Raw genomic sequence first — 22,492 nt, 5'->3', positions numbered from 1 at the left:
AAGGAAATGCCTCCTCCCAGTTCCCGGGGTTCCTGCTCCGCCAGGCCCAACCGGAAGGCGCCTCCCGTGGCCGCGCGGCTCGACAGGGCCGCCGGGCTCTCCAGGCCGCGCCGGGCTTGCCAGAGCCGTGAGCCGGGGAGCGGGCCCGGGACAGCCGCGTCGGGCCGGAACGCCCCTCACCGTGTGCTCGTGCTCGTCCGCCCGGGCCCGAGGCAGCAGTAGCAGCAACAGCGCGGCGGCCGCCGCCACGCCGGGAACGCCCGGCAGCGGCCTCATCCTCCGCGCTCCCACCAACGCCTCCTCCGCCGCCGCAGCCGATTCGCATCCACCGGGCGCGGACAGACGCACGGAGCCCGGACCCAGCCGCTGGCTCCTCGGCGCCGCCGCCGACACCGCCCGCTCCGTAGCCTCCCCCGCCCCCCGGCGCCTCCTCGGCCTCTTCCTCTGACTCAGCCACGTCATCCGGCCACCCCGGCACACGCCGGAAGTGCCTCGCGACGCGGGCCCGCAACCGCCGCCGGGCGCCCCGCCCGGGACGCGCGAGTCTACGCCGCGGAGGGTCGGGCTCGGCAGGCTACGCTCCGCAGCTTCGCGGGCGAGTTCTGCCGGCAGCCCGTGGTCCCGGAGGCGCTGGCGCACAGACACGGCGCGACCACGGCGTGGGTGACTTAGCCTGATCCTCAAGGCCGACGCCGCCTCCCGGCGGAGCTCGGAGCTGTGTGACCTTGGCCAGAAAGCTTAACTTTTCCTGACCTCATTTTCGTAGGCTGTGAAATGGGGTCTGATCTGCCGCCTCTCGAGCTTGGGAGATCAGATCAAATAACCCTTTCCACGCATCTGTCGCTGTGAACGAATCACGAGATCGTATAATCATTATGGGAGATTGTTAAATTTGTGCAGGGTTGAATAAGTGTTTTAAAATAACCAACTAATTGGACCGCTAGTACTCAAGCTTGTTCAAATTCGTGTTCCTTTATTTGTTTATTATGTGCTGGTCTCCTGTCCACAGACATAAATACCTCCTGGAATCTAAGCTCCTCCCCTAAGCAGCAGTCCTGACTTCTGCCGTATTTCCTGTGCCTAGAGCAGGGCCAGTCTCAGAGTAGGAACTCAAAAAATTGTCAAGTAAATACATTAATATGGCACCTCCATCTACATCATCCTCTAAGCCAAAAATCTGGAACTTGTAGACGGATTGCCAGTACCTCTCAGGCATCAGCAGTCAACAGTTCCAGCACTAGGTCTCTTAGAAACATTTCAAGAGTTTAGTTCTCCTCTCTTTCTGCCAAGAACAGCCAGTCTCTACCTTCCTATATATTTGTAACGGTCTCCGGCAAGATCCCTGCCACCCTCTCCCTGATTATTCTCTCCAACATGTGCCAGAGTGATTTACTAAAAAGAAACCTGATGATAACACTCTTGCTTAAAACGCCCCATGAATATTGTTTGAGTGTCATAGAGTCACAACTAAGATTGTCATCTTCCAGGCACTGTTCTGAGCCCTTTACGTGTATTGACTCATTTAATCCTCACAAAAACCTCAGGGGATAGTACTATCAGTATGTTCGTTTTACAGCTATGATAACTGAATCACAGAGTGGGTAGGTGGCATGCTCATAGACAAAACCCAAGCTGTCAGTTTCCAGAATCCATCTTACTACTAATGGATTATCATCCATACAGCCGTTTTAAAAAATGAAATAGCCCTGTATGTCATGGCATGGAATGATACCTGATACTTTTAAATGGAAAAAGTTGAAAAAATAGAGCATAACTCCATTTTAGTCTACCCATAGAAAACAATCCGAAAAATTGACTCAACTCTCAACTTTGTATATGCTTATAAATATTTGGATGGTTTTTACAGTGAGCATGTGCTACATATGCAATGTGAAAAAAAATCCCTGCTAAAGGACAGTCCTGTTAGCATGCAGCTGCACAAGCAGATCCTGATTTAGCTCCGCAACTTTATGTCCCACTGGTCTCCATCCTATATTCTCCAAATACACCATATTCTTTTGTACCTCTGTGCCTTTGCGCTCAATGTTCCCTCTGCCTAGAATGCAAATAAATGGACAGCCATTAGATGGTCTCTTTCCAGGCCTAACTGAATTACCACCTCTCCGTGAAACCTTCCATGACATCCTCAGGAAGTTGAGCTTGGAATCTCTTCTTCAGGATTCTAATAACATTTGGCATGTTATGTTATAATTACCATCTAGTCCCATTTCCTCTTCTGTACTACATCCTGACCTTTTCTGAGGGCATGCATGTACCATCATTTGTTTATATCTGTCCCAGCTGCAGGGATAGTGCTTGTCACATCATAAACATTCCATAACGATTTGGAGAATGAATGAAAACAGTAAGTGAAAGTCAAATAGCATACAAGTATTTAATGCTTTCTAGCTAGTCTAAGAGATATTACAAGGCAGTACATGATCAAATGCTGAATGAATCATACACCAGTAATTGCTATAGAAATCAGAGGAGGCTTCTTATACATCTTTGTATATCCCCCTGAGCACCTCACGTGGTGACTTGCTCGTGGTGGAAGTTCAGTAAATGCTCTGTGAATGAATAATCACTGCTTTTGAATCGAGTGATGATGGGCATTTGGAGAACAAGCGATGTAAGTGTTGATTAAGATAGATGAGTTGTTTCTTGCTTAAAATCCATCACCAGCCCCACATATTCAAGTCAGTAAGCTTTGTTAGGTGTGGGAAGCACTGGATTGGTAATTGCTTGGGGACGGGGAGGACACAAGAAAAGCTATGTTCATTTAACTTAAAGCCAGGAAACGTTACATATACAACAGAAAATAGGCATAACAGTATACCAAATAAATAAATAAATAACCGAACTGTACAATATGTGACCTTCTGTGCAAACGTTCCACTGAGAAAAGAGCAATGGGCAAGAAGAGAAGAGGAAACCCTGTTTTGGTGGAATAGATGGGAAAGTTTAAAGGTAGGAAGAGCATGTAGGGCCATTAATTCAATGACTATTTAATAAGCATCTACTATATGCCAAGTATCTACTATATACTTGGAACTCTGGTAGGTACCAGGAAATGATCATGATAAATGGATTTAAGTGATAAAAGTCTGATAACGGTAGGTGTGAAAAAGGAGATAACATAATTGATTAGAGAAAAAGGAGTGTAGCTTCAAAGATCCTTGGTATTTGACGATCATATAGCTCAAAAAACAGGACTCAGGAGCACCTGAGCACAAAATCAGAGCTGTTCCTTTAAACTGAGGAGTGAAAAACATTGATATATCTTATTTCACCAGTTTCTTCATCTAACAAGGTCATTCCCTAATACCAAAAAGGGTGGGGGGAAATGCCAATGAAACCCACACCCCAGCTGTACAGCCTCTTTTTTATGGTAGTTATGAAATAGAGCCTATTACCAGCAAATGATCCAAAAACCCACAGTTTTAGTCTGTTCTTCTCATTCTTGATAAACATGATCATCAAAATCTTGGTCTGTAGATGACAATATAGCTTCTGATTTCCATCCTCCACTACATTTTCTTGGAAATTCTATTCCTTCTTCTTACTTTGTTATGTTCATCTTGCTGGTTACTTACCTCTGGGGTGAGCGGTCCTTCTATTGCTATTACCACCTTTCACCTCTACCTTTTCTGCTCTAGCTGAAATGTCGTAGGCACCAAAGAACGTTGTCATTGGTCTGAGCTCTTTTCTTTAGGAAGCAACCACTTAAAACATCAGATTCTTAGACTAAAGAGCAACTAAAGCTATGAATTTCTTTGTACAGTTCCCAGTTCACTGTTTCTCACACATTTTTAAAAACTGATCTTTTCTAACAATTATACAGGGCAAGGAACAGCAGCTGCCTCCCACATAATAAGATCCCTTGCCAATTAGGTGCTGACTCCATAAGGCTGCCTCCCCTGCTTCTTGCGGTTGAGGGATTCCCCACCCCTTGCCTTAGATTTCAACTTAACGAGTTGAAGGGACCTGGAATATTACCAAACACAAAACTCTTCATAGATGTTGAAGTGGACCAGGGTAGTCCATTTATGAGAACTCCACGTTTCCTGAATTCCAAGCCAAATGCTCTCTTGCTACACCATGCGAATTCTTACTGCATAGCTAGCTAAGACATTTTCTCCTACATTTTGTGTGTGTGTGCTTGTGTGTGTGTGGGGGGGGGTGTTAAATGGGCTTTGGCGGGCTAGCCTGGGAACCTACTATTTATTACAGTGTCTCTGAGAAAACAAATTCCGAGTTGTGCCTCAGAATTCAGAACACATCTTCCAACCTCCTACTCTTCTTTTCGCCACCCTGGTGAACACAGCGTCTGGCCGTTAGGGATACGTGAGGAAGGCCATGTTATATTCTTAACTCACTTGGAAATGAACAGAACCCAATTTAGTTATAAAACTGAAGAAAATATTTATACAGGCAGATTCCTCAACATTGAGGTTTGATTGATTGTTAGGACGAATCTTTTAGAGTTGTCCAAATTAGTCACTTGTCTTTCTCAGAGAGAAATCTGTTACTAATGCTTCCTCAGCCAACCAGCTGCAAAACCACACATTATTCTTTGAAAGAGAAGCACAGAGAACCAACTTCCCAGGGCCTATGGGAGAGGAATCGAAAAATCCCAGCTATTGCGGTGATACAGGACAGACCAGGACCTCTCAATATCAATAACAAAGCAAGATAAAGGGGTGGGGGCAAGGGTGGATAATTTAGATTGACTTGGGAACATACTCATTGATGTCATTTATACTTTGCCTAATTATGGCAAAGCTTTGAGGATTACTCACATCATTAAACATGTCAAGTGAAATTATTTGATTGCAACACCAACCTCCTGTTCATAGTCTCTCGGTCTTCACACTTTGTTGTTTGTATAGTTAGGTTATGTGCTCACAGGTTTTAATGTAAGATAAGGGAACAGTGCTCGCCAAGAAACTGGAGGACAATGGGCTTCGTTCGTGCAGTTAGAGGCAAAGGCGATGGCAGTGCACGTGACTAATAATTTACTTCCTATCAAGCGAGCTTGTGAAATCTTGGGGAAAGATGGTGATAGCAGAGCTGTCTCCCAAAGCATCATATAGAAAACTTTTTAGTGGCCTCTTTGGACACCTTGTTACAATTTAGTTTCTGAGCCTCACTGTATTAACAGCCATGGTTTTGTTCATAATGTATTCCTTAAAATGTATATAAAAGTTAGGTATGTGGAAGTTGAATAAATTTGTTATAATGGGGGGTTCTGTATCTGCAAAATGAATTTTTTTTTACCTCATCATTAGAGACATTTGATAACACAGTACCAGTGTTGCATCCAAACTTTTTCATTTTGTTCTTTTACTTTTACACATGACCAACCATTTGGGATGTTCAATGAGTACCTATTGAGGGTTTGAGACTTGTCACCTTTGACTTGACATTCTGGGTCGTCTCCATCCATGTCTCAAGTGTATCACACTAATGAGTCCCAGGTTTTTCACCACTTTCAACTTTATGTTTTCCACATATTTGCACACGTGAATAAAATGCAGTGAGATATTCCAATATGGCACAAACACTGACGTTCATGCAAAGACGCTGACACTATTGACTGGCAGTAGGTTTCAATCAGGGAATGGACAAAAATATAAATCTGGCATCCAAAATGGGGATAGAGGTACTGAATATTTTAAAAGTGTAGCTGTTATCAAAATCAAGTGTGCTGAATATGGGGACTGTCTATTAAGAACAGGAAGGACAGCCATATCAGCATTATAATTTCCTGTTCTCTTTCATCTCACATTGTTCCATGTCTTCCAAGTGAAGGACAAGGAGAATACGGGGGCCATTGCAGAATGGCTACTATGTGTCAGGCATTGTGGCAGGTAATTTGCATAAACACTCCCATGTCGGCCATGGCCAATAGTGTATTTTATGTCAAAAAAAGACCCAATATCTCAGAAGCTATTAACTTCAATAAGAGTCCTAGTTCACTGGACTAGGGAATGAGATTGCAAAAGCACTTTTAATCATTAGGAAAGGACCCAATAAAACTGTACTTACATGATCATTAGTAGCATGGCTTTTACATACCTGTGTGGGAGGGAGAGTGATTTCCTGGAAAACCGTAAGATTTCTGATGTTTTTTTTAAGAAATAGGTCCAATACTAATTTTATCATGTGTTTATTTTTTAAATTATTTATTTATTTAGAGAGAGGAGAAAGGAGGGAGAGAAACATCGATGTGAGAGAGAAACACAGATTCATTGCCTCTCGCACACACCCTAATGGGGGACCAGGCCCGCAACCCAGGCATGTACCCCAACCAGGAATCGAACCAGCGACCTTTAGCTTCACGGGACAAAGCCCAACCAACTGAGCCACGTGGGCCAGAGCTTAGTATACATTTAAATATCAAATTAAGGACTTACGTTTTGAAGGTAGATTTATATGCCAGGGAGTCAAAATTAATGGCATATGTTAGGCTCTATGTTCTCTGCACAAACAGATTTCCCAAGCTCAGTGGTAGTAATAGGTATATAAGGAAAGAGATAAATATTTCTATTCTAGTTTTTTTTCTTCCTTTCCTGAGCCCTTAACAGAGAAAATATCAAGGATTCTCCTCTCTTTCTATAGCTAGAACTAAAAATCTATGAACACTGCTGAGCAATAAATAGGGTCCCTGGCATCCCAAGCTTCCGGTTCCAACCATTTATAGATGTACCTTGGCAGCATCACTGTTTTGAGAGCAATCTAAAGTATTGATGCCCAGATTGAGAAAAAACCAACCAAACAAACAAACCCCAACATGGTACTGTAGTTCCATATCTGGGAGATAATGGAAGAAGGAAATTTCCAGAAGGCCAGTGGTTAGTCACTGACTGAATTTCTACACCTGGGCATTTCTTGAAGGGGAGAGCTTGGCTACTTGTAGTTGGAAAGTGTGGAATCAGCAGGCCCAGATTCTATACCCACCTCTTCCTCTAACCAACCAAATACTCTCAGTTCCAGACTTCCATGGAACCTCAGATATGACTTCCTTATAAGGGGAGTTAGAACTAATCCCTTTTAAAAGTCTTTTTCAGATTGTTGTCTGAGACCAGCCCTGGCATTTAAACAAGCCCCTGCATTTGATTGCAACACTAATGTCCTGTTCACAGTCTCTCAGTCTTCACACTTTGTTACTTACATACTTGTGTTGTCTGCTCACAGGTTTTAATATAAGATGGAGGAACAGTGCTGGCCCACTCAACAGAAAAGTTGAAGAATCATTTAAAAATTAGGATTTGTCTTCTTACTTGAATATTGTAAGTACTAAATCATAACCACTTGTAGAAATTAGTCTGGACGAACAAATAAGTAAGGCCTAGTACAAGTGCATTTTAGTAAAATCTCTTGTATAGTACATTTCTAATCAATCTTTCAGGCTTCTGACATGTCAAATTAGAGGTAAGTTATTTCAACTAAGTCTTCGCCTTTTTGGCAAAGACGGATAGGGATCAATATCCTCGGCGATGGGGAATAAAGTCCTTGGTGTTTCACTTCTTCATGCCTTAGTAATCTCTTCTTCAAGGAAAGCCCAGACCAGCAGGGCCACAACACCTGCAGTAAGAGTAGGTCTTAATGCAGCATCCTTGCCCTCACACGCTCCATGAAGACATCACCGACAGGCTGAAAGTCGCTAGTCTCTAAGTCCTGTAGTACGCAGCGTTTAGGAGGTGGCATCAACGACCCCTGCGTGGAACAGGTGGAGGAGGAGGGAAGGTCTCCCTGGTCGGAGGCCTGAAATGGAAGACAAAGCAAGAACATGACCTTACAGATCAACATGCCGACAGGCTTTCCTGTGTCAAACACTGTGAACGGGGAAGCACTTGTCTTTCCAATTTGAAAATGCTCTGCATTTCCTGGGATATTTATGGGAGTCATTCTTACAAGGTACTCTGTTATGTGAGTGATTATAACCACTATTTTTCTTTGAGATGGAAGAGTCTTTAATCTTTTTAGTTACTGCATAATAAATATTTTAAAAAGAAAGGTAAAGCAACTATTTTATAATGAAGCTGATTAACTAGTCCTCAGTCATCCGTGATTTGTAGCAAATGGTCTACTATACAAAGGATATGTCCCTCAGTTAATGAAACTGGCCACACATAGGGACGTCTGAGTGACAGCCATGCTAGCTGTGGCTCACAACCCTCCCTGAACATTAGAATCGCCAATCGAGCTTTGAAAAATACCAGTCCCGAGGCTCTATCCCAGACACATTCCATCATAACTTCTAGACGATGGGGCTCAAGCATCACAACTTTGTAACAGTATCCGTCCTCCAACCAGTTGTATTAACCAAGTCTTTTCTTTTCTGATGCTTTGACATCCGGAGCCTTGCTGATCTTGGCTGGAGAGGCTGCCCCTTCCAGGGTAAGCTAACTCCTAGGGATAGCAAACCACACGCCTGCGAGCGCACCTTCCATATGCAAACCAACCAACCCAGAGCCCACGTCCCAACCACCTCCTTTATGGGGCACACACACACACACACACACACACACACACACACACACAGAGGAATGTGGGGGAGGGGCATTATCCGTGGGCTCTAATTGCCTCAGGGCCACGTGCCAAACAAGTAGAGCCCGCCCCTTTGCTCCTGGCCTGCTGACATTATTCAAAACAGTCTCTTCTAAATCTGCTGCCCCTGCCTCACTTGTTCCTTCCTGTGGAAACCCCTGCAAAGGCTCTTCTTGCTCACATTTTCTCCTCCCCTTTCTCCTGACTACACCCGAGTGCCCCGTCCTCTTGGGATCTAAGAGTATATAACACACCGTCTTTGCAATGGCAGTCATCTCCTGTTCTGGGTACCTCGCTGTGCCTGAATAATGATGAAACCTGTATCTTAAAACAGCCAGGATTCAAACGTGCAGCCAGGCAGGAGACAGACGTACTGCAGCAGGAAGGCCCCTTGAGAGAAGAACTGCGACTCTCTGGTCTGCTTCTCACAACTGCTTCCTCATGGGGTCACCAAGTGCGCTATTCCCAACTCCACGTTTGCTTTCCTAAGAAGCCCCCCCTCCACGTTATCTGGACGGTTTTTGAATTGTCCTGAATGACATCCAGACAGACTTGGGTGAGTCTGTTTAAAGACAGGTTCAACGACTGCAGGTGGTAGTTCCACATGTGCGCTGTAAAACCAGTACTGATTCTCTCGGCAGCAGGTCAGTACGTCAAGAAAGGGAGCTTTGTCAGGTGCTGTAATCTAACTGTGTTATGCTGGCATTGCATGCTTGAGGATTAAATGAATCAGTGAACAAATATTTACCAAATGTCTCTTGAATACACGTTTTGTATAGGTCAAGGAAATGACAATGGTAAAGGAGGGGCTGTCTCAGGAACAAGAGAGGGAGGCAGAAGTAGGAAAGAATAACCACAGGAATCCTCAGGAGGCCCCGCTGTGGCCCCTGGAGGAGATGGTTTTATGTGGTTGTCTCTCTATCCAGAAAAACAAGTGGACAGTCTCCTTCACCTCCTCAGTCTGCCCTGTGAACTGTGGCCTTACAGGAGAAAGCCAGAGGTCAGTCAGATGATACCACTTCCTTCCTACCTCCCTCCCTCTGTCCCTCTATTCCTTCCTTCCTTCCTTCCTTCCTTCCTTCCTTCCTCCCTCCCTCCCTCCCTCCCTCCCTCTCTCCCTTCCTTCCTTCCTTCCTTCCATCCTCCTTCCTTGCCTCCCTCCCTCCCTCCCTCCCTTTCTTCCTTCCTTCCTCCCTTCCTCTGATAGATAAAACAAACACTTATCTATTATCCAGCTATTCCTGGATGTAGGATGAAATAACAGCAAGTAAAATGGGCAGAGACCACACCTCAAGATGCTGAGGATATAATGGATGAGACAGACAATAGGGAAAATCAGTCAACAGAACTGAGTGTTTTCACCAGAGAAGTCATAACCCATGGGGACATACAGTACAGACATTTATGCACATGTCTGAAGGACAAGTTCAACTTCTCTGAACCTACCGAACAGAGGTAATGATACCCACATTTTGTGAGGCTTGGAGATGACTGTTGGAGAGTGGCTAGCACAGTTTCTGACTTGGAGTAGGCACTCCAGAAGTAAAGGTAATAATTTCATCAATATAATTAAAGATCTATCCTTAGACCTTTTTCCTACGTATGCCCCATGAGCCTCCCATTTTATCGTCCACCACAAAGATCATCACGATTCCCCCCGGGCCCCTCTTCCTCCCTCTGCTGCCCCACACCACAGCTGGGGTGGGTCTACAAACAAACCATCTCTAATTTCATTCTGAGGAACAGCCCCAGCTAAGGATTGGAAGTCCCACCTCAGGAAATGGATTTGTGACTATAGACATCTCAGAGCCATGGGAGTAAAGGGTAATAAACCAGAGCCAAAGGGTGCCCTGTGGGAGACTGCCTCTGCTGGGCACTGGAGAGCAGGGGCTGGAGACACGATTGTCCAGAGACATCTGGACGCTGGCTGCTTTCTCCTCCCTGTTGAGGGTGAGGTCTTGCTGAGGATGAGTTTAGTTCAAGAACCTAGCAGTTGGATGTTGGTTAATGGTCTTTTAAAACAGGACTGTTGTTTGGCTGGTACGCTTTTGTATGGTCACAACACTGGTTAAAAAAATCTCATTAAGCTTCTCTGTTAGTTAGTAAATAGCCTCAGTCCCAAGTGCCCTCACTCCTGGCCACTCCAGCCCCTCCTAGAAATGCCACAGACTTCTTTACTAGTCAGAAGCTGAAGGGTTAACCCTGGTACTGCAGGAGGCTTCCGGAAGCCTGTTCGGATTAGGCCATGTCTAGGCTATGACTTCAAGGGGAGTGCATAGATTGTTAGTGATTGGCAGATCACTAGTAAGTGGCAAAATAAGTTCAAAAACAAAGGGGCGATGGCTCGGCAAGAATCGGCTTTTTTTCCCTCTCAACCCGCAGGACCTTACCTATGAAGAGGATGGCATTGCCAGGTGCCACCCTCTAGGGACTAAGGGACAAGAGAAATGCTGTGCAATGACAGAGTGCATCTGCTCCTGTTCTTGTCACCACCTGCCTTCCCTGGGAACCTACAACAGGAGGGAGGGTGAAGCCCCTTTCCTAATCTATAACCCACCTGCACTGCAGCAGATGACTCGATAGCTAACTGTTTAACAGGTAGGTAGTCCAAACCAAGCAGTAGCAATCCATCCATCCATCCATTTACATGGTATATATAAATATTTGCTAAATTGCTAATATGTTCCAGGTATAGTGCTAAGCACTGGGGATACGAACAAAAAATATTTTTTCTTAATTTCATTTATTTATTTTTAGAGAGGGGAAGGGAGAGAGAAAGAGAGGGAGAAAATCATCAATGTGTGGTTGCCTCTCACATGCCCCCTACTGGAGACCTGGCCCACAACCCAGGCATGTGCCCTGACTGGGAATCAAACCTGCGACCTTTTGGTTCACAGGCCAGCACTCAATCCACTGAGCCACAGCAGTCAGGGCAAATAAAATTTTTAAAATCAAAACCAGTTTCTATTCTCTTGAGGTTCACCATCCACTTGAGGAGATAGATATATAAACAAGAGCCACAATGTGAAATGGATTGTAATAGAGGTGTCTGGGAAATCAAAAGAAGATTCACCCAAGAACATCAGGGAAGGCTTCACAGAGGAAGTGATATTTGGACCGAGTCCTAAAGATTGTATAGGAGTTTTCTAAGCAGAGATTGAAAGGGAATAGGAAGACAGCATTTCATGCAAAAAGAACAGATTGAGCAAAGACACAGTACAAACTGGCACAGCTCCCTGGGAATTCTTAAGGGGTAGAGCATTGGTACATACAGGAGAAGGGTGGGACCTGAGGCTAGATGGGGCCAGAGCATGCTAAAAATACAGAATTAAATTTGAAGGCCTTTATTTCAGGAAGTGACATCATCAGATATTTCTGCACTCTGGTTGCAGCGTGGAGGAGGGACCGAGGGGAGGCAGGAAGTAAATATGGGCCTATGTGGATGAACTTGGGTACTGGCAGATGAAGGGGGGGTGCATTTGAGAGCTGAAAGGGCAGCAGGGTGGACAGGGCCTGGAGACACACTGGATGTGGGAGCTGTGAGGAAGGCAGGGGCGGAGTTAAACTCAGCTGAGGCATATGAATGTTAAATAATTCATCCGCGTTCACAAGTGACTGCCAGTGACTTGTCCCCAGGTAGTGTGGCCCAGAGCCATGGTCCTCACTCACCGCCATACCATGCTGCCTCTCACCTTAACTTTCATTCCCAATTCCTTCTTGTCTCCTGGTCCCCAAAGGCACTGTCCCCACAACACAGCCAGGGGAATTAGTTAGTAGGGAGCCAGGTTCTAACCAAATAGATAAAAATTATTCAAAAAGTTGATGTTTGCCAATGTATTTCACTGATGAAATATTTCGTTTTGCTATGAAGAGTGTATGCAACTGAATAAAATCACTTAAATGAATGAAGAGTCCCCACTGAAACATGCCAAAAGTAGGCATTTCAGTTAGCGCTGCACGCGTTCTTAGGTCATCTTAGATGTCCCCAAATGCCACTCCTCCTGAAATTTAGAGAGTGAGGAAAAACTTTCCAGTCAGCAGCGATGTTACCTCTGTGAGGCAGCTCGGGGAGGCACCCTGGGGGGCCTCTCGATGGGCAGCGGGGGTGCAGCCTCCACTTGTGGGGGGGCTGGACTCCGACTTCGGATAACCTCAGGGACTTCGTTATCCTACAGGAACACACACGAGAAAGACAGGTGAAAATTACATTGAGCAGCCAGCACAGATGGGCACCACCTTCCCCAAAGCCCCTCAGCCCTCCTCAGGCTTGGGCTGAGGATTTTATTCACAAACTGATCATCAACCAAGGAAAACCAGGGCAGCTCTCCATTGGCCCCCGGAGCCGCGAAGGAGACAATCAGGCCCACGTTATCTTTAATCGTCCTTGCTACTCAGAGCGAGGTCTGTGCGCGGTTGGGGTCAGCGTTACTTGGGAGCTTGTGAAAAACACAGGCTCAGGCTCTCAGGTTCCTCCTCAGACCTGCTTGATCAGAACCTGCATTTTAACAAGATCCTAGGTAATTCTGATGCATATTAAAGTTTGAGAAGTACTGCTCTATGTAACTAGATAGAGCTGGAGAAATTTTAGTTTTAAACAAAAGTCCCTTTTGGGGACATCAGAACTGTGAGTGGTCATCAGTCATAGGGCGATATAAAGTGTGCACTGCCAGGGCGGCCCACTCCTAGGACCCTGTCTCAGGGAGTCTCCTGGGTGATCCCCTCCCATGTGACCCCTCCCACTCCTCCCTGCCCCTGGTCTCTGGGTCAGGATAGAACCATAACCCAAATTGGGCCTCAGCCTAAGGCAGCAGCCACTCTCTACTGGGAGGCCTTGTGGCTCTCAGGGGACTGTTTGCCACAATACACGTGGAGAGGCAGAAAGGGCCGGGGTCGTTTGAGAACAGAGAGCAGATGTGCACGGAGAAGCTCAGACAAAAGAGCTTGTGGCCCCAAGACTGGAGCATCGGCTCTGGCATGCCTCCCCACTCCTGATCCAGGCCCCAAACTGTGATTGCTGTCCCTGGACTCCCTGAGACTCATCCAGCTCTTTTTCATAGATGCCCCTTTGGCTAAAACTAGCCTGAGTGGATTTCTATTCCCCCCTCCCCCTCCCCGTTCCTCCTTCCCTAACTCCCTCCCTCTTTTTATTGAGATAAAATTCATATGACATCAATTTAACCATTATAAAGCTGACAGCTCAGTGGCACTTAGTACATTCACAGTATTATACAACCACTAAGTACCTCTGTCTAGCCCCAAATCATCTTCATCACCCCAAAAAGAAACACTACCCGTTGAGGCATTTCTCCTCATTTCCTCCTCTCCCCACCCAGCCCCTGGCAACCACCAATTTCCTTTCTGTCTCCATGGATCTACGTATTCTGGACATTTCATATAAGTGGAATTCCACAGTGTGTGACCCTTTGTGTCTGGCTTCTTTCACCTGGATTTCTGTTTCTTGCAATGAAATGAGCTCTAGGACAAGACAGATGGGGGCAGGGGCCCGGCTCTCACCTCATTGTCCCCCTCCATCCCGCTGCTCACACTGAGGAGGCTCCGGGTGCTGGACCGGTTACTCGTGCTGCCTGAAGAGTACAAGCAAAATCAGAAAGACCGGAGATTCTCTCAGGCTAAAACACAGTGCACAACTCTAGCTCTTATTTTTACCAATAGAACCAACACATAAGCTGTGAGTCTGGGAGTCTTCAAAATGCTGCCGTCTTATACCATTTCATTAGAGGCCAGTTTTTCTTTTCATAAAACAAAGTGGTTCACCTTTTATTATATATTTTGCTGTATAGCTACTGTCTACTGAGGGCTTCCCACACACTATGTGCTTTAAAAACATGATCATCCAACCCCTTTGAAAACTCTGTCTGACACTAGTGCTCTGCCTTGACAGACAGGCAAGAAGGGACGCTTGTTTCTCACTTGTTCAGGGCTGATTCTAAGAGCTGCAAACAAGGTCCCTTGTTAGGGAGCCCACCAGTCTCAAAAAAGCTTCAAACAAATTTTGAGGCGGAAGTTGTTTACTTATTTAGAAATTATATCAATATGTGCATGTATCACACATGTATATACACCTTCTAATAAGGGGCCAGTTTGACACAAGACAAAATACAAAGCCCAAGTTCAAAAATATAATTGACGCTCATGGTAGAAACTGTGGCTGTGTGTTTAGGTGACGAAGGCTTTTGAGCTCGGGATTTATCACCTATATTGTCAGAGCAACACAATCCGATGGAACTTGCTGGAAATGTTCCATTGTATGCTGTCCAATACGGGAGCTAGTGTGAAGTATGGCTAGTGCAACCGAGGAACTAAATTTGACCTCTTCCTTCTTTTTAGTTAACGGAAATATAAATAACCACACATGGCCAGCGGCTACCATACTGGGCAGCACAGCACAGCACAAGCTTAAGCACATGGCGATCTAGCAGTGAAGAGGAAGGAATGGCAGCTAACCAAATAACGCAAGGACACTTTAACAGTAATTCACCAATATTGACATTAACATTCCTGCCAGGTCTCAGGTTTGCTAAATTTCCACTTAAACAGCTCCTCGTCAAATTGGTTTATAGGTAAATAGTCTTCATTTTGACTTCAATATGGTATCAACTTTGACATAATTAATTTAGATGTTCACTTAAATAGAGCACATTAAGATTATAATTTTGGATTATTTCTCAGGGGCAGACTTGACAAGTTAAAATAATATGTGAAAATATTTCTAGAAACCAGGGGATTCAGAGTTTGTCTATTAAGGAGCATGTGACCCTGTTCCTTCCTATTCAGTTACCCACATATAATACTGTCCACACTGCCAGAAGGTCCCCCAGCCCACCCCCATCCACAAGTCAAAAACCTCCTCAGTCTCCAGGACTCAGGACAGATGCTATTGAAACCTTTCCAGATTCCCCCAGACGGAGGTAACCCCGCCTGCCATGGGCTCCCATCCCTGCGTGGCCAAGCCTCCCATGTCATTCGTCATTGTTCATCCCACTGCCTCACCATGAGCCAGCCTTGTGCTGAAGGTTACCCACTAGGAAGAAGCAAAAAGCTGTCCAGGCACTGGCTCCAGACCCTGGAAATTCACACCCCCCAGCTCCCATCGTCCCTCCCCTTGGTGTTCTTAAATCTTTACCCCCCAGTGTTTGGTGTTGAACCTTGGTTCTCTGCATTGGCTGCCCTGGCCTCTCCCCTCTCCAGGCCGACCACTTGCACCCCCTCTGGACTGCACAGTTGGTAGAGGCCTCAGCCTCCTTCATCTTCAGTCTTGCCAGTGGGGAAAAGGGCAATATGCCCACCCTTACCAGGCTTCTGTCACCAGGGAAGAAGGATCAGATAAGCATCTAACTCGTGCTGTTCTTGTACTTTCTCTCCTCCATTACTATCGCCCTGAAGACAGGACCCATTTCTTCTTCATTGTTATGTCTCCAGTATACAGTATACAGCTCAGTACACACAGGGTGGTCCTCAATATTTAGTGGAGGAATGAATGACAGCAGAAAATGACCAAATATATGGTCCTTAAGAAGCTTGGGTAAGTCCCAGCTAGTGTAGCTCAGTGGATTGAGTGCCGGCCTGTGAACCAAAGGGTCACCAGCTCGATTCCCGGTCAGGGTACATGCCTGGGTTTCAGGCCAGGTCCCCTGAAGGGGATGTGTGAGAGACAACCACATATTGATGTTTCCCTCTCTCCTTCCCTTCTCCTCTCTCTAAAAATACATAAATAAAATGTGTTTTAAAAAAGAAACTCGGATCAAACAATCTAGGAAAAAGTCAACAGTCTTTCTGTAATGCAACTTTTGTTCTCTTAAACATAACGTTACTATTCTGGAGCTTAAAATTTTAGCTATCACCAGATTTAGCCTACAACTGTTTTTCTGTGGTTCCCAAGAGATGACAGCTGTATTATAGTAGAAATAGGGCTGTTTTCAGGGTGACTTTGAGGGTTAAAAGGCAGTTGGGTATCGGAGCTAGGCCATTCTCACTCTCCCTCCTTGCTCGATAAGCACTTGTACATTGGGGCTTGTCTTTCTGGAATGTTCCCTTTATGGATCTGGCTGCTATATAAGAAGTTTAGGCTACTGATAGAGGCCATATAGATAGAGAGAGAGGCTCTGAAGGGTGGCAGGCCATCTTGGATGTTCCAGCCCAAGCCAAGCTTATTGCTGAACGCAGTATCTTGAGTGACCCCGGCTAACCCGCGTGGAGTGGAGAAAAACCATCCCCAGTATGTTTACAGTCAGGCACAGATGATTGGTGGTTTCAAGCCTCTGCATTTGGGATGGTTTGTAGACAGCAACAGGTAACTGAAACTGTGTAACAGGGACCGGATGCAGTCTGCAGCCGCAGGGCAGGGTAAAACCCACCAGTCTGCCATTTAGTAACATTTTCTAACCAGATGAGCTGGGCATCCCTAGGCAATAAACCACTGCACAAGGTGAGAAGCACAGTTCATGCTTTCCATTCAGTCCCCACCCCAAGTAAAACATGTGCACAAAGCCTTTGAAATCAGTCCGCTCTGAAACGAGGACTCTGCATTTGCCTCGTTAAAACCCCCTCCTCCAAACCTGGAACGCACCGCCCCCACCCTCAGAGGGTGTGTGCCACTCCTGTCCTCCACACAACATCCGAGAGACCGCCCCGCGTCCCTTGCCTCCTCAGTCACTTGGGATCACTGGGAAAACCTCTCTCATTTTTGAACATGTCAGAATTCTCTAAACTGCCTCAAGGAGATTTTTAGATATACATTACCACCCCCATCATGTAAGGGGAAGTTTTCTCCTCTGTCCAGTCTAGACTTCCCACGTGGCCATGTGGCATGCTTTGGGCCTGTTTTGACAGGTAATAGTGGCTGGAATGTTATGACATGAGAGGCGCTGGATTCTACTCCCATTTTGCCACTCACTGGCTGTGTGACCTTGGGCAAAGCTCCTTCCCTTTCCGGGTTACAAATACTCTCTGTATAAAGTGAGGAGGAAGACTAGTTCAGAGGTTCTTGGCCTAAGTCCACGGATGAGCCAAAGTGTGTGTGTGCCTGTGTACACACACGTGCATTTGCATTTTTTCAGGAAAGTGCATGCAGCACACATGGCAGATTCTCAAAGGCTGGTCTGTGGTGCAGAAAAGACTAAGAATCCTTGGGTTGGATGCCCTCCCTGTTCCAACATCCAAAGCCTGACATTTAAGGAGACGAGTGCTGAAATTCAGCTTGTCTCTTGCTCTTTTCTGGCACTCCGAGCTGTTTCAATAACACTAAAATGTATGAAAGAGAGGAAGCTCAATCTGCGTGGGTGGTGCAGCCAGCTACCACCGCCTTGGATGCGGAAACAAAGTCCCCAGCTCCGGCCTGCACATCAGCGCGTATTGTCTGCTGCAATCAGACTCCCATTCAAGCTTTCCAGCCGAAAGGAAGACATTTCCCACTTAAATCCTCAACCTATATTGTTGGAATTCTCGAATTTGAGTCCATTGTTTTCTAAGGTTTCTGACTTTGTGCCCTTTCCCTCTCCTTAACACAGCTGAGGAAGCAAAAAGAATAATGGTCAAAGTCTTGGCCCTGGATCCAGTCTGCTTGAGTTCAAATCCCAGGCCTACCACTTACAAGCTATGTAATGAGGGCAAAGCACTTAGTCTCCAGTCTCCTCCTATAGGGTCACTGTGACAATTAAATCAGAGGGTCTATAGGAGAGACTTCACATGTAGTAAATGCTCAATAAATGTTAACCAGTATTATGACTAGGTTTTTCTACTTAAAAAAGGGATAGAGTAATAATTATCAAGCAATCTGCCTTCGAGGGATATTTGTGTAATGGAGCTTTGGTCCCTGAAAAAAGGCAAAACTCACAGGTTAAAGGTTCCCCATTTCCCCATCACCTCCCAAACCCAAATCAGGCTCCAACTGAGATGTGCTTGACTCATAACAGCATGTTTCCAAGGCCCAAAGGCTCAGCCAGCTGGAGTCCAGCTGGGATGGCGCCGCAGGCTCCGGCCTGTCAGCCTGCTCACTTGCTGTGCTGGAGGTGCTGTCTGTTTTCCAGTCTCCTCGTCTTAGCTCGGTCCTTGCGGGGAAGACGCTTTTCCTGGGGCCACTCTCATAGACTCCAAACTCCACTTTCCCGGGCAGGTGCTGTGAGTGCCGAATTGGCACGGTGATCTCCAAGGCTGGAATTAGATGAAAAAGAAATAAGCTTCAAGGCACTAGAGACTGCCATCTACCAAACTGCTTCGCTGCTCCCTCTCCACCTGCCTCCCTCACCAGAACCTGGAGGGCACCTGGAAGAAAGAGAAGAACAAGAGAGGGGAGAGGAGAGAGAACAGAGGAGGGAAAGCGGAGAGGGAAAGAGTGGGGGCCTGCCCAATTCAGCACTGGAACTCCCCAGGATCCTGTGAGACAAGTGCTGGGGGACAGAAGCGAGGGATGGGGGAGGTCAGAGAGAGCAGAGACATGTTTCCCTACCAGGTGGTGGAAAGAATGTTGGGCTAGGGAAAGGTGTGGGGCTCCAGCTGCCGCACACGAGGCATTCAGTCCACCTCTCTGAATTACTTCCCTTTCTGAGCAGGAGGTGTGAGCATCACTGATCCTAATAGGTTATCTGGTGAAGCAGGCAGAATTCTAAGAGCAGCCATATTTTCAGCTCCCTGAAAGCTCCCAACATCATGAAACAAATACTATTGTCATCATTCCCAACAGAAATTAAGGTGCAGAGTAGTGACGCAGCATGCCTTTATTATACGGCTGGTAAGCGGTACACCTGGGATTCGAACCAGGCCCCAACATCCAGGCTCTTCACCACCACTCACACTACCTCTCAGTCCCTTAATAGATGATGGATGGTGGGTGGGTGGTCCACAACTGATAACAAGGACCCAGAGAGTCATGAAAGGATGATGGGCCTGAGAAAGATTTTCTGACTTGCGAAACTGACGGGCGGCTTTAGACCCCACAGATTCAGAAAGACAGATTATTTCTTTGCCTTGCAAAGCACTGACCTGATCTCTTTGTTGACTTAGCCCTGCCCAGTGGTTGCTCTTTTCCCTCCCCAGATTTCCACCCTTGGGTTCTATGCCCAGAAAACTGCTGCTATAAGAACAGAATAACATATCTGTGGGGGGCACATAGCTTCCTCCCCAGGGAAGTGTGAAAGCCAGGTAAGCTCCCCTAGCTGCCCCGAGACAGAGCCTCTGGGAGGAAGTGTCAGCTCTGGTATATGTGGCCCTTATCTTCAAGGTACCACTTTCTCCTCCACCCCCCTCTTCCAAGGGATGGGCATAGCAGGAAGTTCGGGGAGCCCAGGGGTAGAGGTAGCTCTACTTATGGAAGCCAGGAGTCTGCCAATAGGGGTAACTGTAAAAGCTAGAAGGGTATGAAGGGGCAAGGCCGAGGACAGCATACACCAGGTGTATGGCAAACATCTGCGCAGAGAATGATAAAAGGGTGCATCTCTGGCTTGTGCAGGCACAAACTCTCCTCATTCTAGAGATTCCAGTTCCAAGTGCAGCATATGGTCCTAGTGCTAAACCAGCTTTCCAGGCCTCTTTGTAACACAGGTGTTTTTCCCGTCCTTGGCTCTCTCAGTTACAACTAAGCGGTGGGAGCACCTACTCGCTCTTGCAGCTACAAGGACAGAGACTAGCAAGTGTACCTGCACAGAGCCCCAAAAGCTGTCATACTTTTTTACTCCTCAGCTTTGACCTAGCATGTTTTTTAAACAACAACTTTTTAAAGAGAAGTTCCTGTCTGCTTCACTCCCTTCAGTGGGGCAATAGTCTACTCTCAACCAGTTCGAGGAGGAAGAAAGTGAAATACAAAGGGAAAAAAGGGAGTCAAAAGTTCAAGAAAGTCAAGTAGAGCCAGTCTAAATGTCTACAAATCCTGATAGTCTTTGAATAAAGGAACAATTCCAGGCATAATAGTTATAGTTGTTGGATTGCGTAGGACGGTTCCCAAAGTGTGTTCATATGCGTTGTTATATCTCCTTTGAACTTCACTACTTCTGCATTAAAAAGTCAGGTACAACCATGGGTGAGGAAACTGAGGCACAGAGTGGCTCAGGAATTGTCCCGCATTACAAAGTGATTCAAAGACAAAGCAGGAGATCGGAAATGAGGTTTCCTGGGACCCAGCCTGCTGCTCTTGATCCTGCCCTGAACTGGCCACGGACACACCCGGAACACAAATATTGGTCGTGTTCTCTGTGGGGCCGACATGGTCCACAAGGCAGGAGCCGCGCCAGCCCTCCTCTGACTTCCTCTGCCATCGACACTCTGCACCATCCCAGTAAGAGCAAAACAGCTCCCTGCGCCTGAAGACAGACTGGCAAGTTATGTGAATAGATTTTTATTTTTTAATTATCCTTAGCGTGCGAACCCAAATTAAAGAAAAAGAATCATTGTTTTTCTTTTCTAAAGCAAAGGAGGCTTCTAAACGAATAGAGGCAATCCTTGTGTTAGAGTGAGTTCCATTTCTCAAAAATGTCCTTTAAAGAGAAATGCCATTCATCAACTCTAATTTTCCCATAGATCGATATTATCCTATGCCAACAGCTTTCAAATGTTTTATTTTCTTGTGAAGCAGAAAACAGAAGCTCAGTGCACAAAACAGATTCTCTCAAAGGAGCTGTTTTGGCTGACACAGAGTAAACGGCCTCAAACCCTGTCCCAATCCTAATCCACTCCCCCGTGCCCCACCCATCCCCGTTCCAACCCCCTACCCCCACAAGCACGCTCACAGCAGTTCTGCTGCACCCCAGTGTGAAAATCCCCAGAATGGGCAATTACAAGTTACTATGTCACTAAGGATATATATAATTAAGTTTTGTAGAGTTAACTAATAGATCATATTTATTCATTGATACATAATGCCTTCTCCTTGGCAGGTGCTCTGAAGCCCTTGGGCCATGCCGTCTAGTGCAGGTCCAACGTCCAGCTGCTGAGGCTTTCTCCCAGAGCCAGATGACAAGCAGCCCTCCCCGGCAGGCTCAGCCAAAGACCTGGGAGTTGGGGTCTAAGTGCCCAGCTCTCTTATCCCTCCTGCATCACCACGTGCATCACCAAACTGCAGCTTTCTGGAAGCTGCCTATATTGAAAAGCTTGAATGCTCTATTTCATTAAGGTTTCTTTCTTTGGGTCCACGTGCTCTAGTGTTAAAAAGCACCTCCGTCCTTTCACTACCTACAGCCCTATTGTCTAATCCAAGGATGACTTGACGATCTTGAACCCGATTTTCCGCCTTCCTCCTCTCTCTTCCTCTCAACTAGGAGGGCAGACAAGTGTGAACTTGATTAAAAGCAGCACACATTTAAAATCTAGTCACTCATGCAAACATCTAAGGATGCCCTCTCTGACCTGCTGGCTCTTTACCCCTCTTCTCCCAAACAGTCAAAATCATTAATATTCACTAGGCTACTACTATATGCAAAACTTTGTGCTAGGCATTGTGGGATAAGCTCTAGTAGGGGAACACGGACCTTCACAAATAAAAGACTAACTCGTAAGCTACCAGATGGTGAAGATTGCATCTTAGTGATCTCTGTGTTTGGCAGGGTGCCTGGTGCTTAATACGTATTTGTGGAATGAATAAATGATGTTGCCAAACATTTCTCTGACATCATTCCCACAAAGATTTCTTGAAACAATGTCCTGTGCTTCACACATGGGATTCAGCTGCCTGCAGTCTGTGATGTGTGAAAAGAGGGGCAAGCAAGTGGCACAGGAGGCTACTCTGGAGGAGGCTTCTCTGAGGAGGAGGGAGAACTTACAGCAAGCACTGCAGGATGAAAGGAGCCAGCCAGTGAAGATGTGGGAAAAGATGCAGAGGGAGGACAGGGAGTGCAAAGGCCCTGGGGCTTTTTGGTAGAGCAACGAAAAAGAGTCCATTGCAACTAGAGAGCACAGGGTGGAGGGAAAAGTGGGGGAAAGCTCAGGGGTC

General features: G+C 46.2%; 2 protein-coding genes across 5 annotated transcripts in view; both read right to left on the bottom strand.

The window, feature by feature from the left end:
- The window catches only part of TM9SF3 (transmembrane 9 superfamily member 3), a 57,695-nt gene extending 57,232 nt beyond the window's left edge, over positions 1 to 463 (bottom strand). The window contains exon 1 of the mRNA XM_024563232.4: positions 181 to 463. Within this exon, the coding sequence (XP_024419000.4) occupies positions 181 to 462 (282 nt within the window). The 5' untranslated portion in view covers position 463. The remainder of the gene's footprint in view (positions 1 to 180) is intronic.
- A 6,885-nt stretch (positions 464 to 7,348) lies between these two features.
- The window catches only part of PIK3AP1 (phosphoinositide-3-kinase adaptor protein 1), a 93,775-nt gene continuing 78,631 nt past the window's right edge, over positions 7,349 to 22,492 (bottom strand). For all 4 annotated transcript variants that reach the window (XM_024563200.3, XM_045197511.2, XM_045197510.3 and 1 more), the window contains 4 exons: positions 18,571 to 18,726; positions 14,071 to 14,141; positions 12,607 to 12,725; positions 7,349 to 7,770 (listed from right to left, as the gene is read on the bottom strand). In XM_024563200.3, the coding sequence (XP_024418968.2) occupies positions 7,713 to 7,770; positions 12,607 to 12,725; positions 14,071 to 14,141; positions 18,571 to 18,726 (404 nt within the window). In that variant the 3' untranslated portion in view covers positions 7,349 to 7,712. The remainder of the gene's footprint in view (positions 7,771 to 12,606; positions 12,726 to 14,070; positions 14,142 to 18,570; positions 18,727 to 22,492) is intronic.

This window comes from Desmodus rotundus, chromosome 4 (assembly GCF_022682495.2).
Source record: "Desmodus rotundus isolate HL8 chromosome 4, HLdesRot8A.1, whole genome shotgun sequence".
Taxonomy (NCBI): Eukaryota; Metazoa; Chordata; class Mammalia; order Chiroptera; family Phyllostomidae; genus Desmodus; species Desmodus rotundus.
The sequence above is the reverse complement of the archived record's forward strand: the minus strand, read 5'-3'. Positions and strand labels throughout refer to the sequence as shown.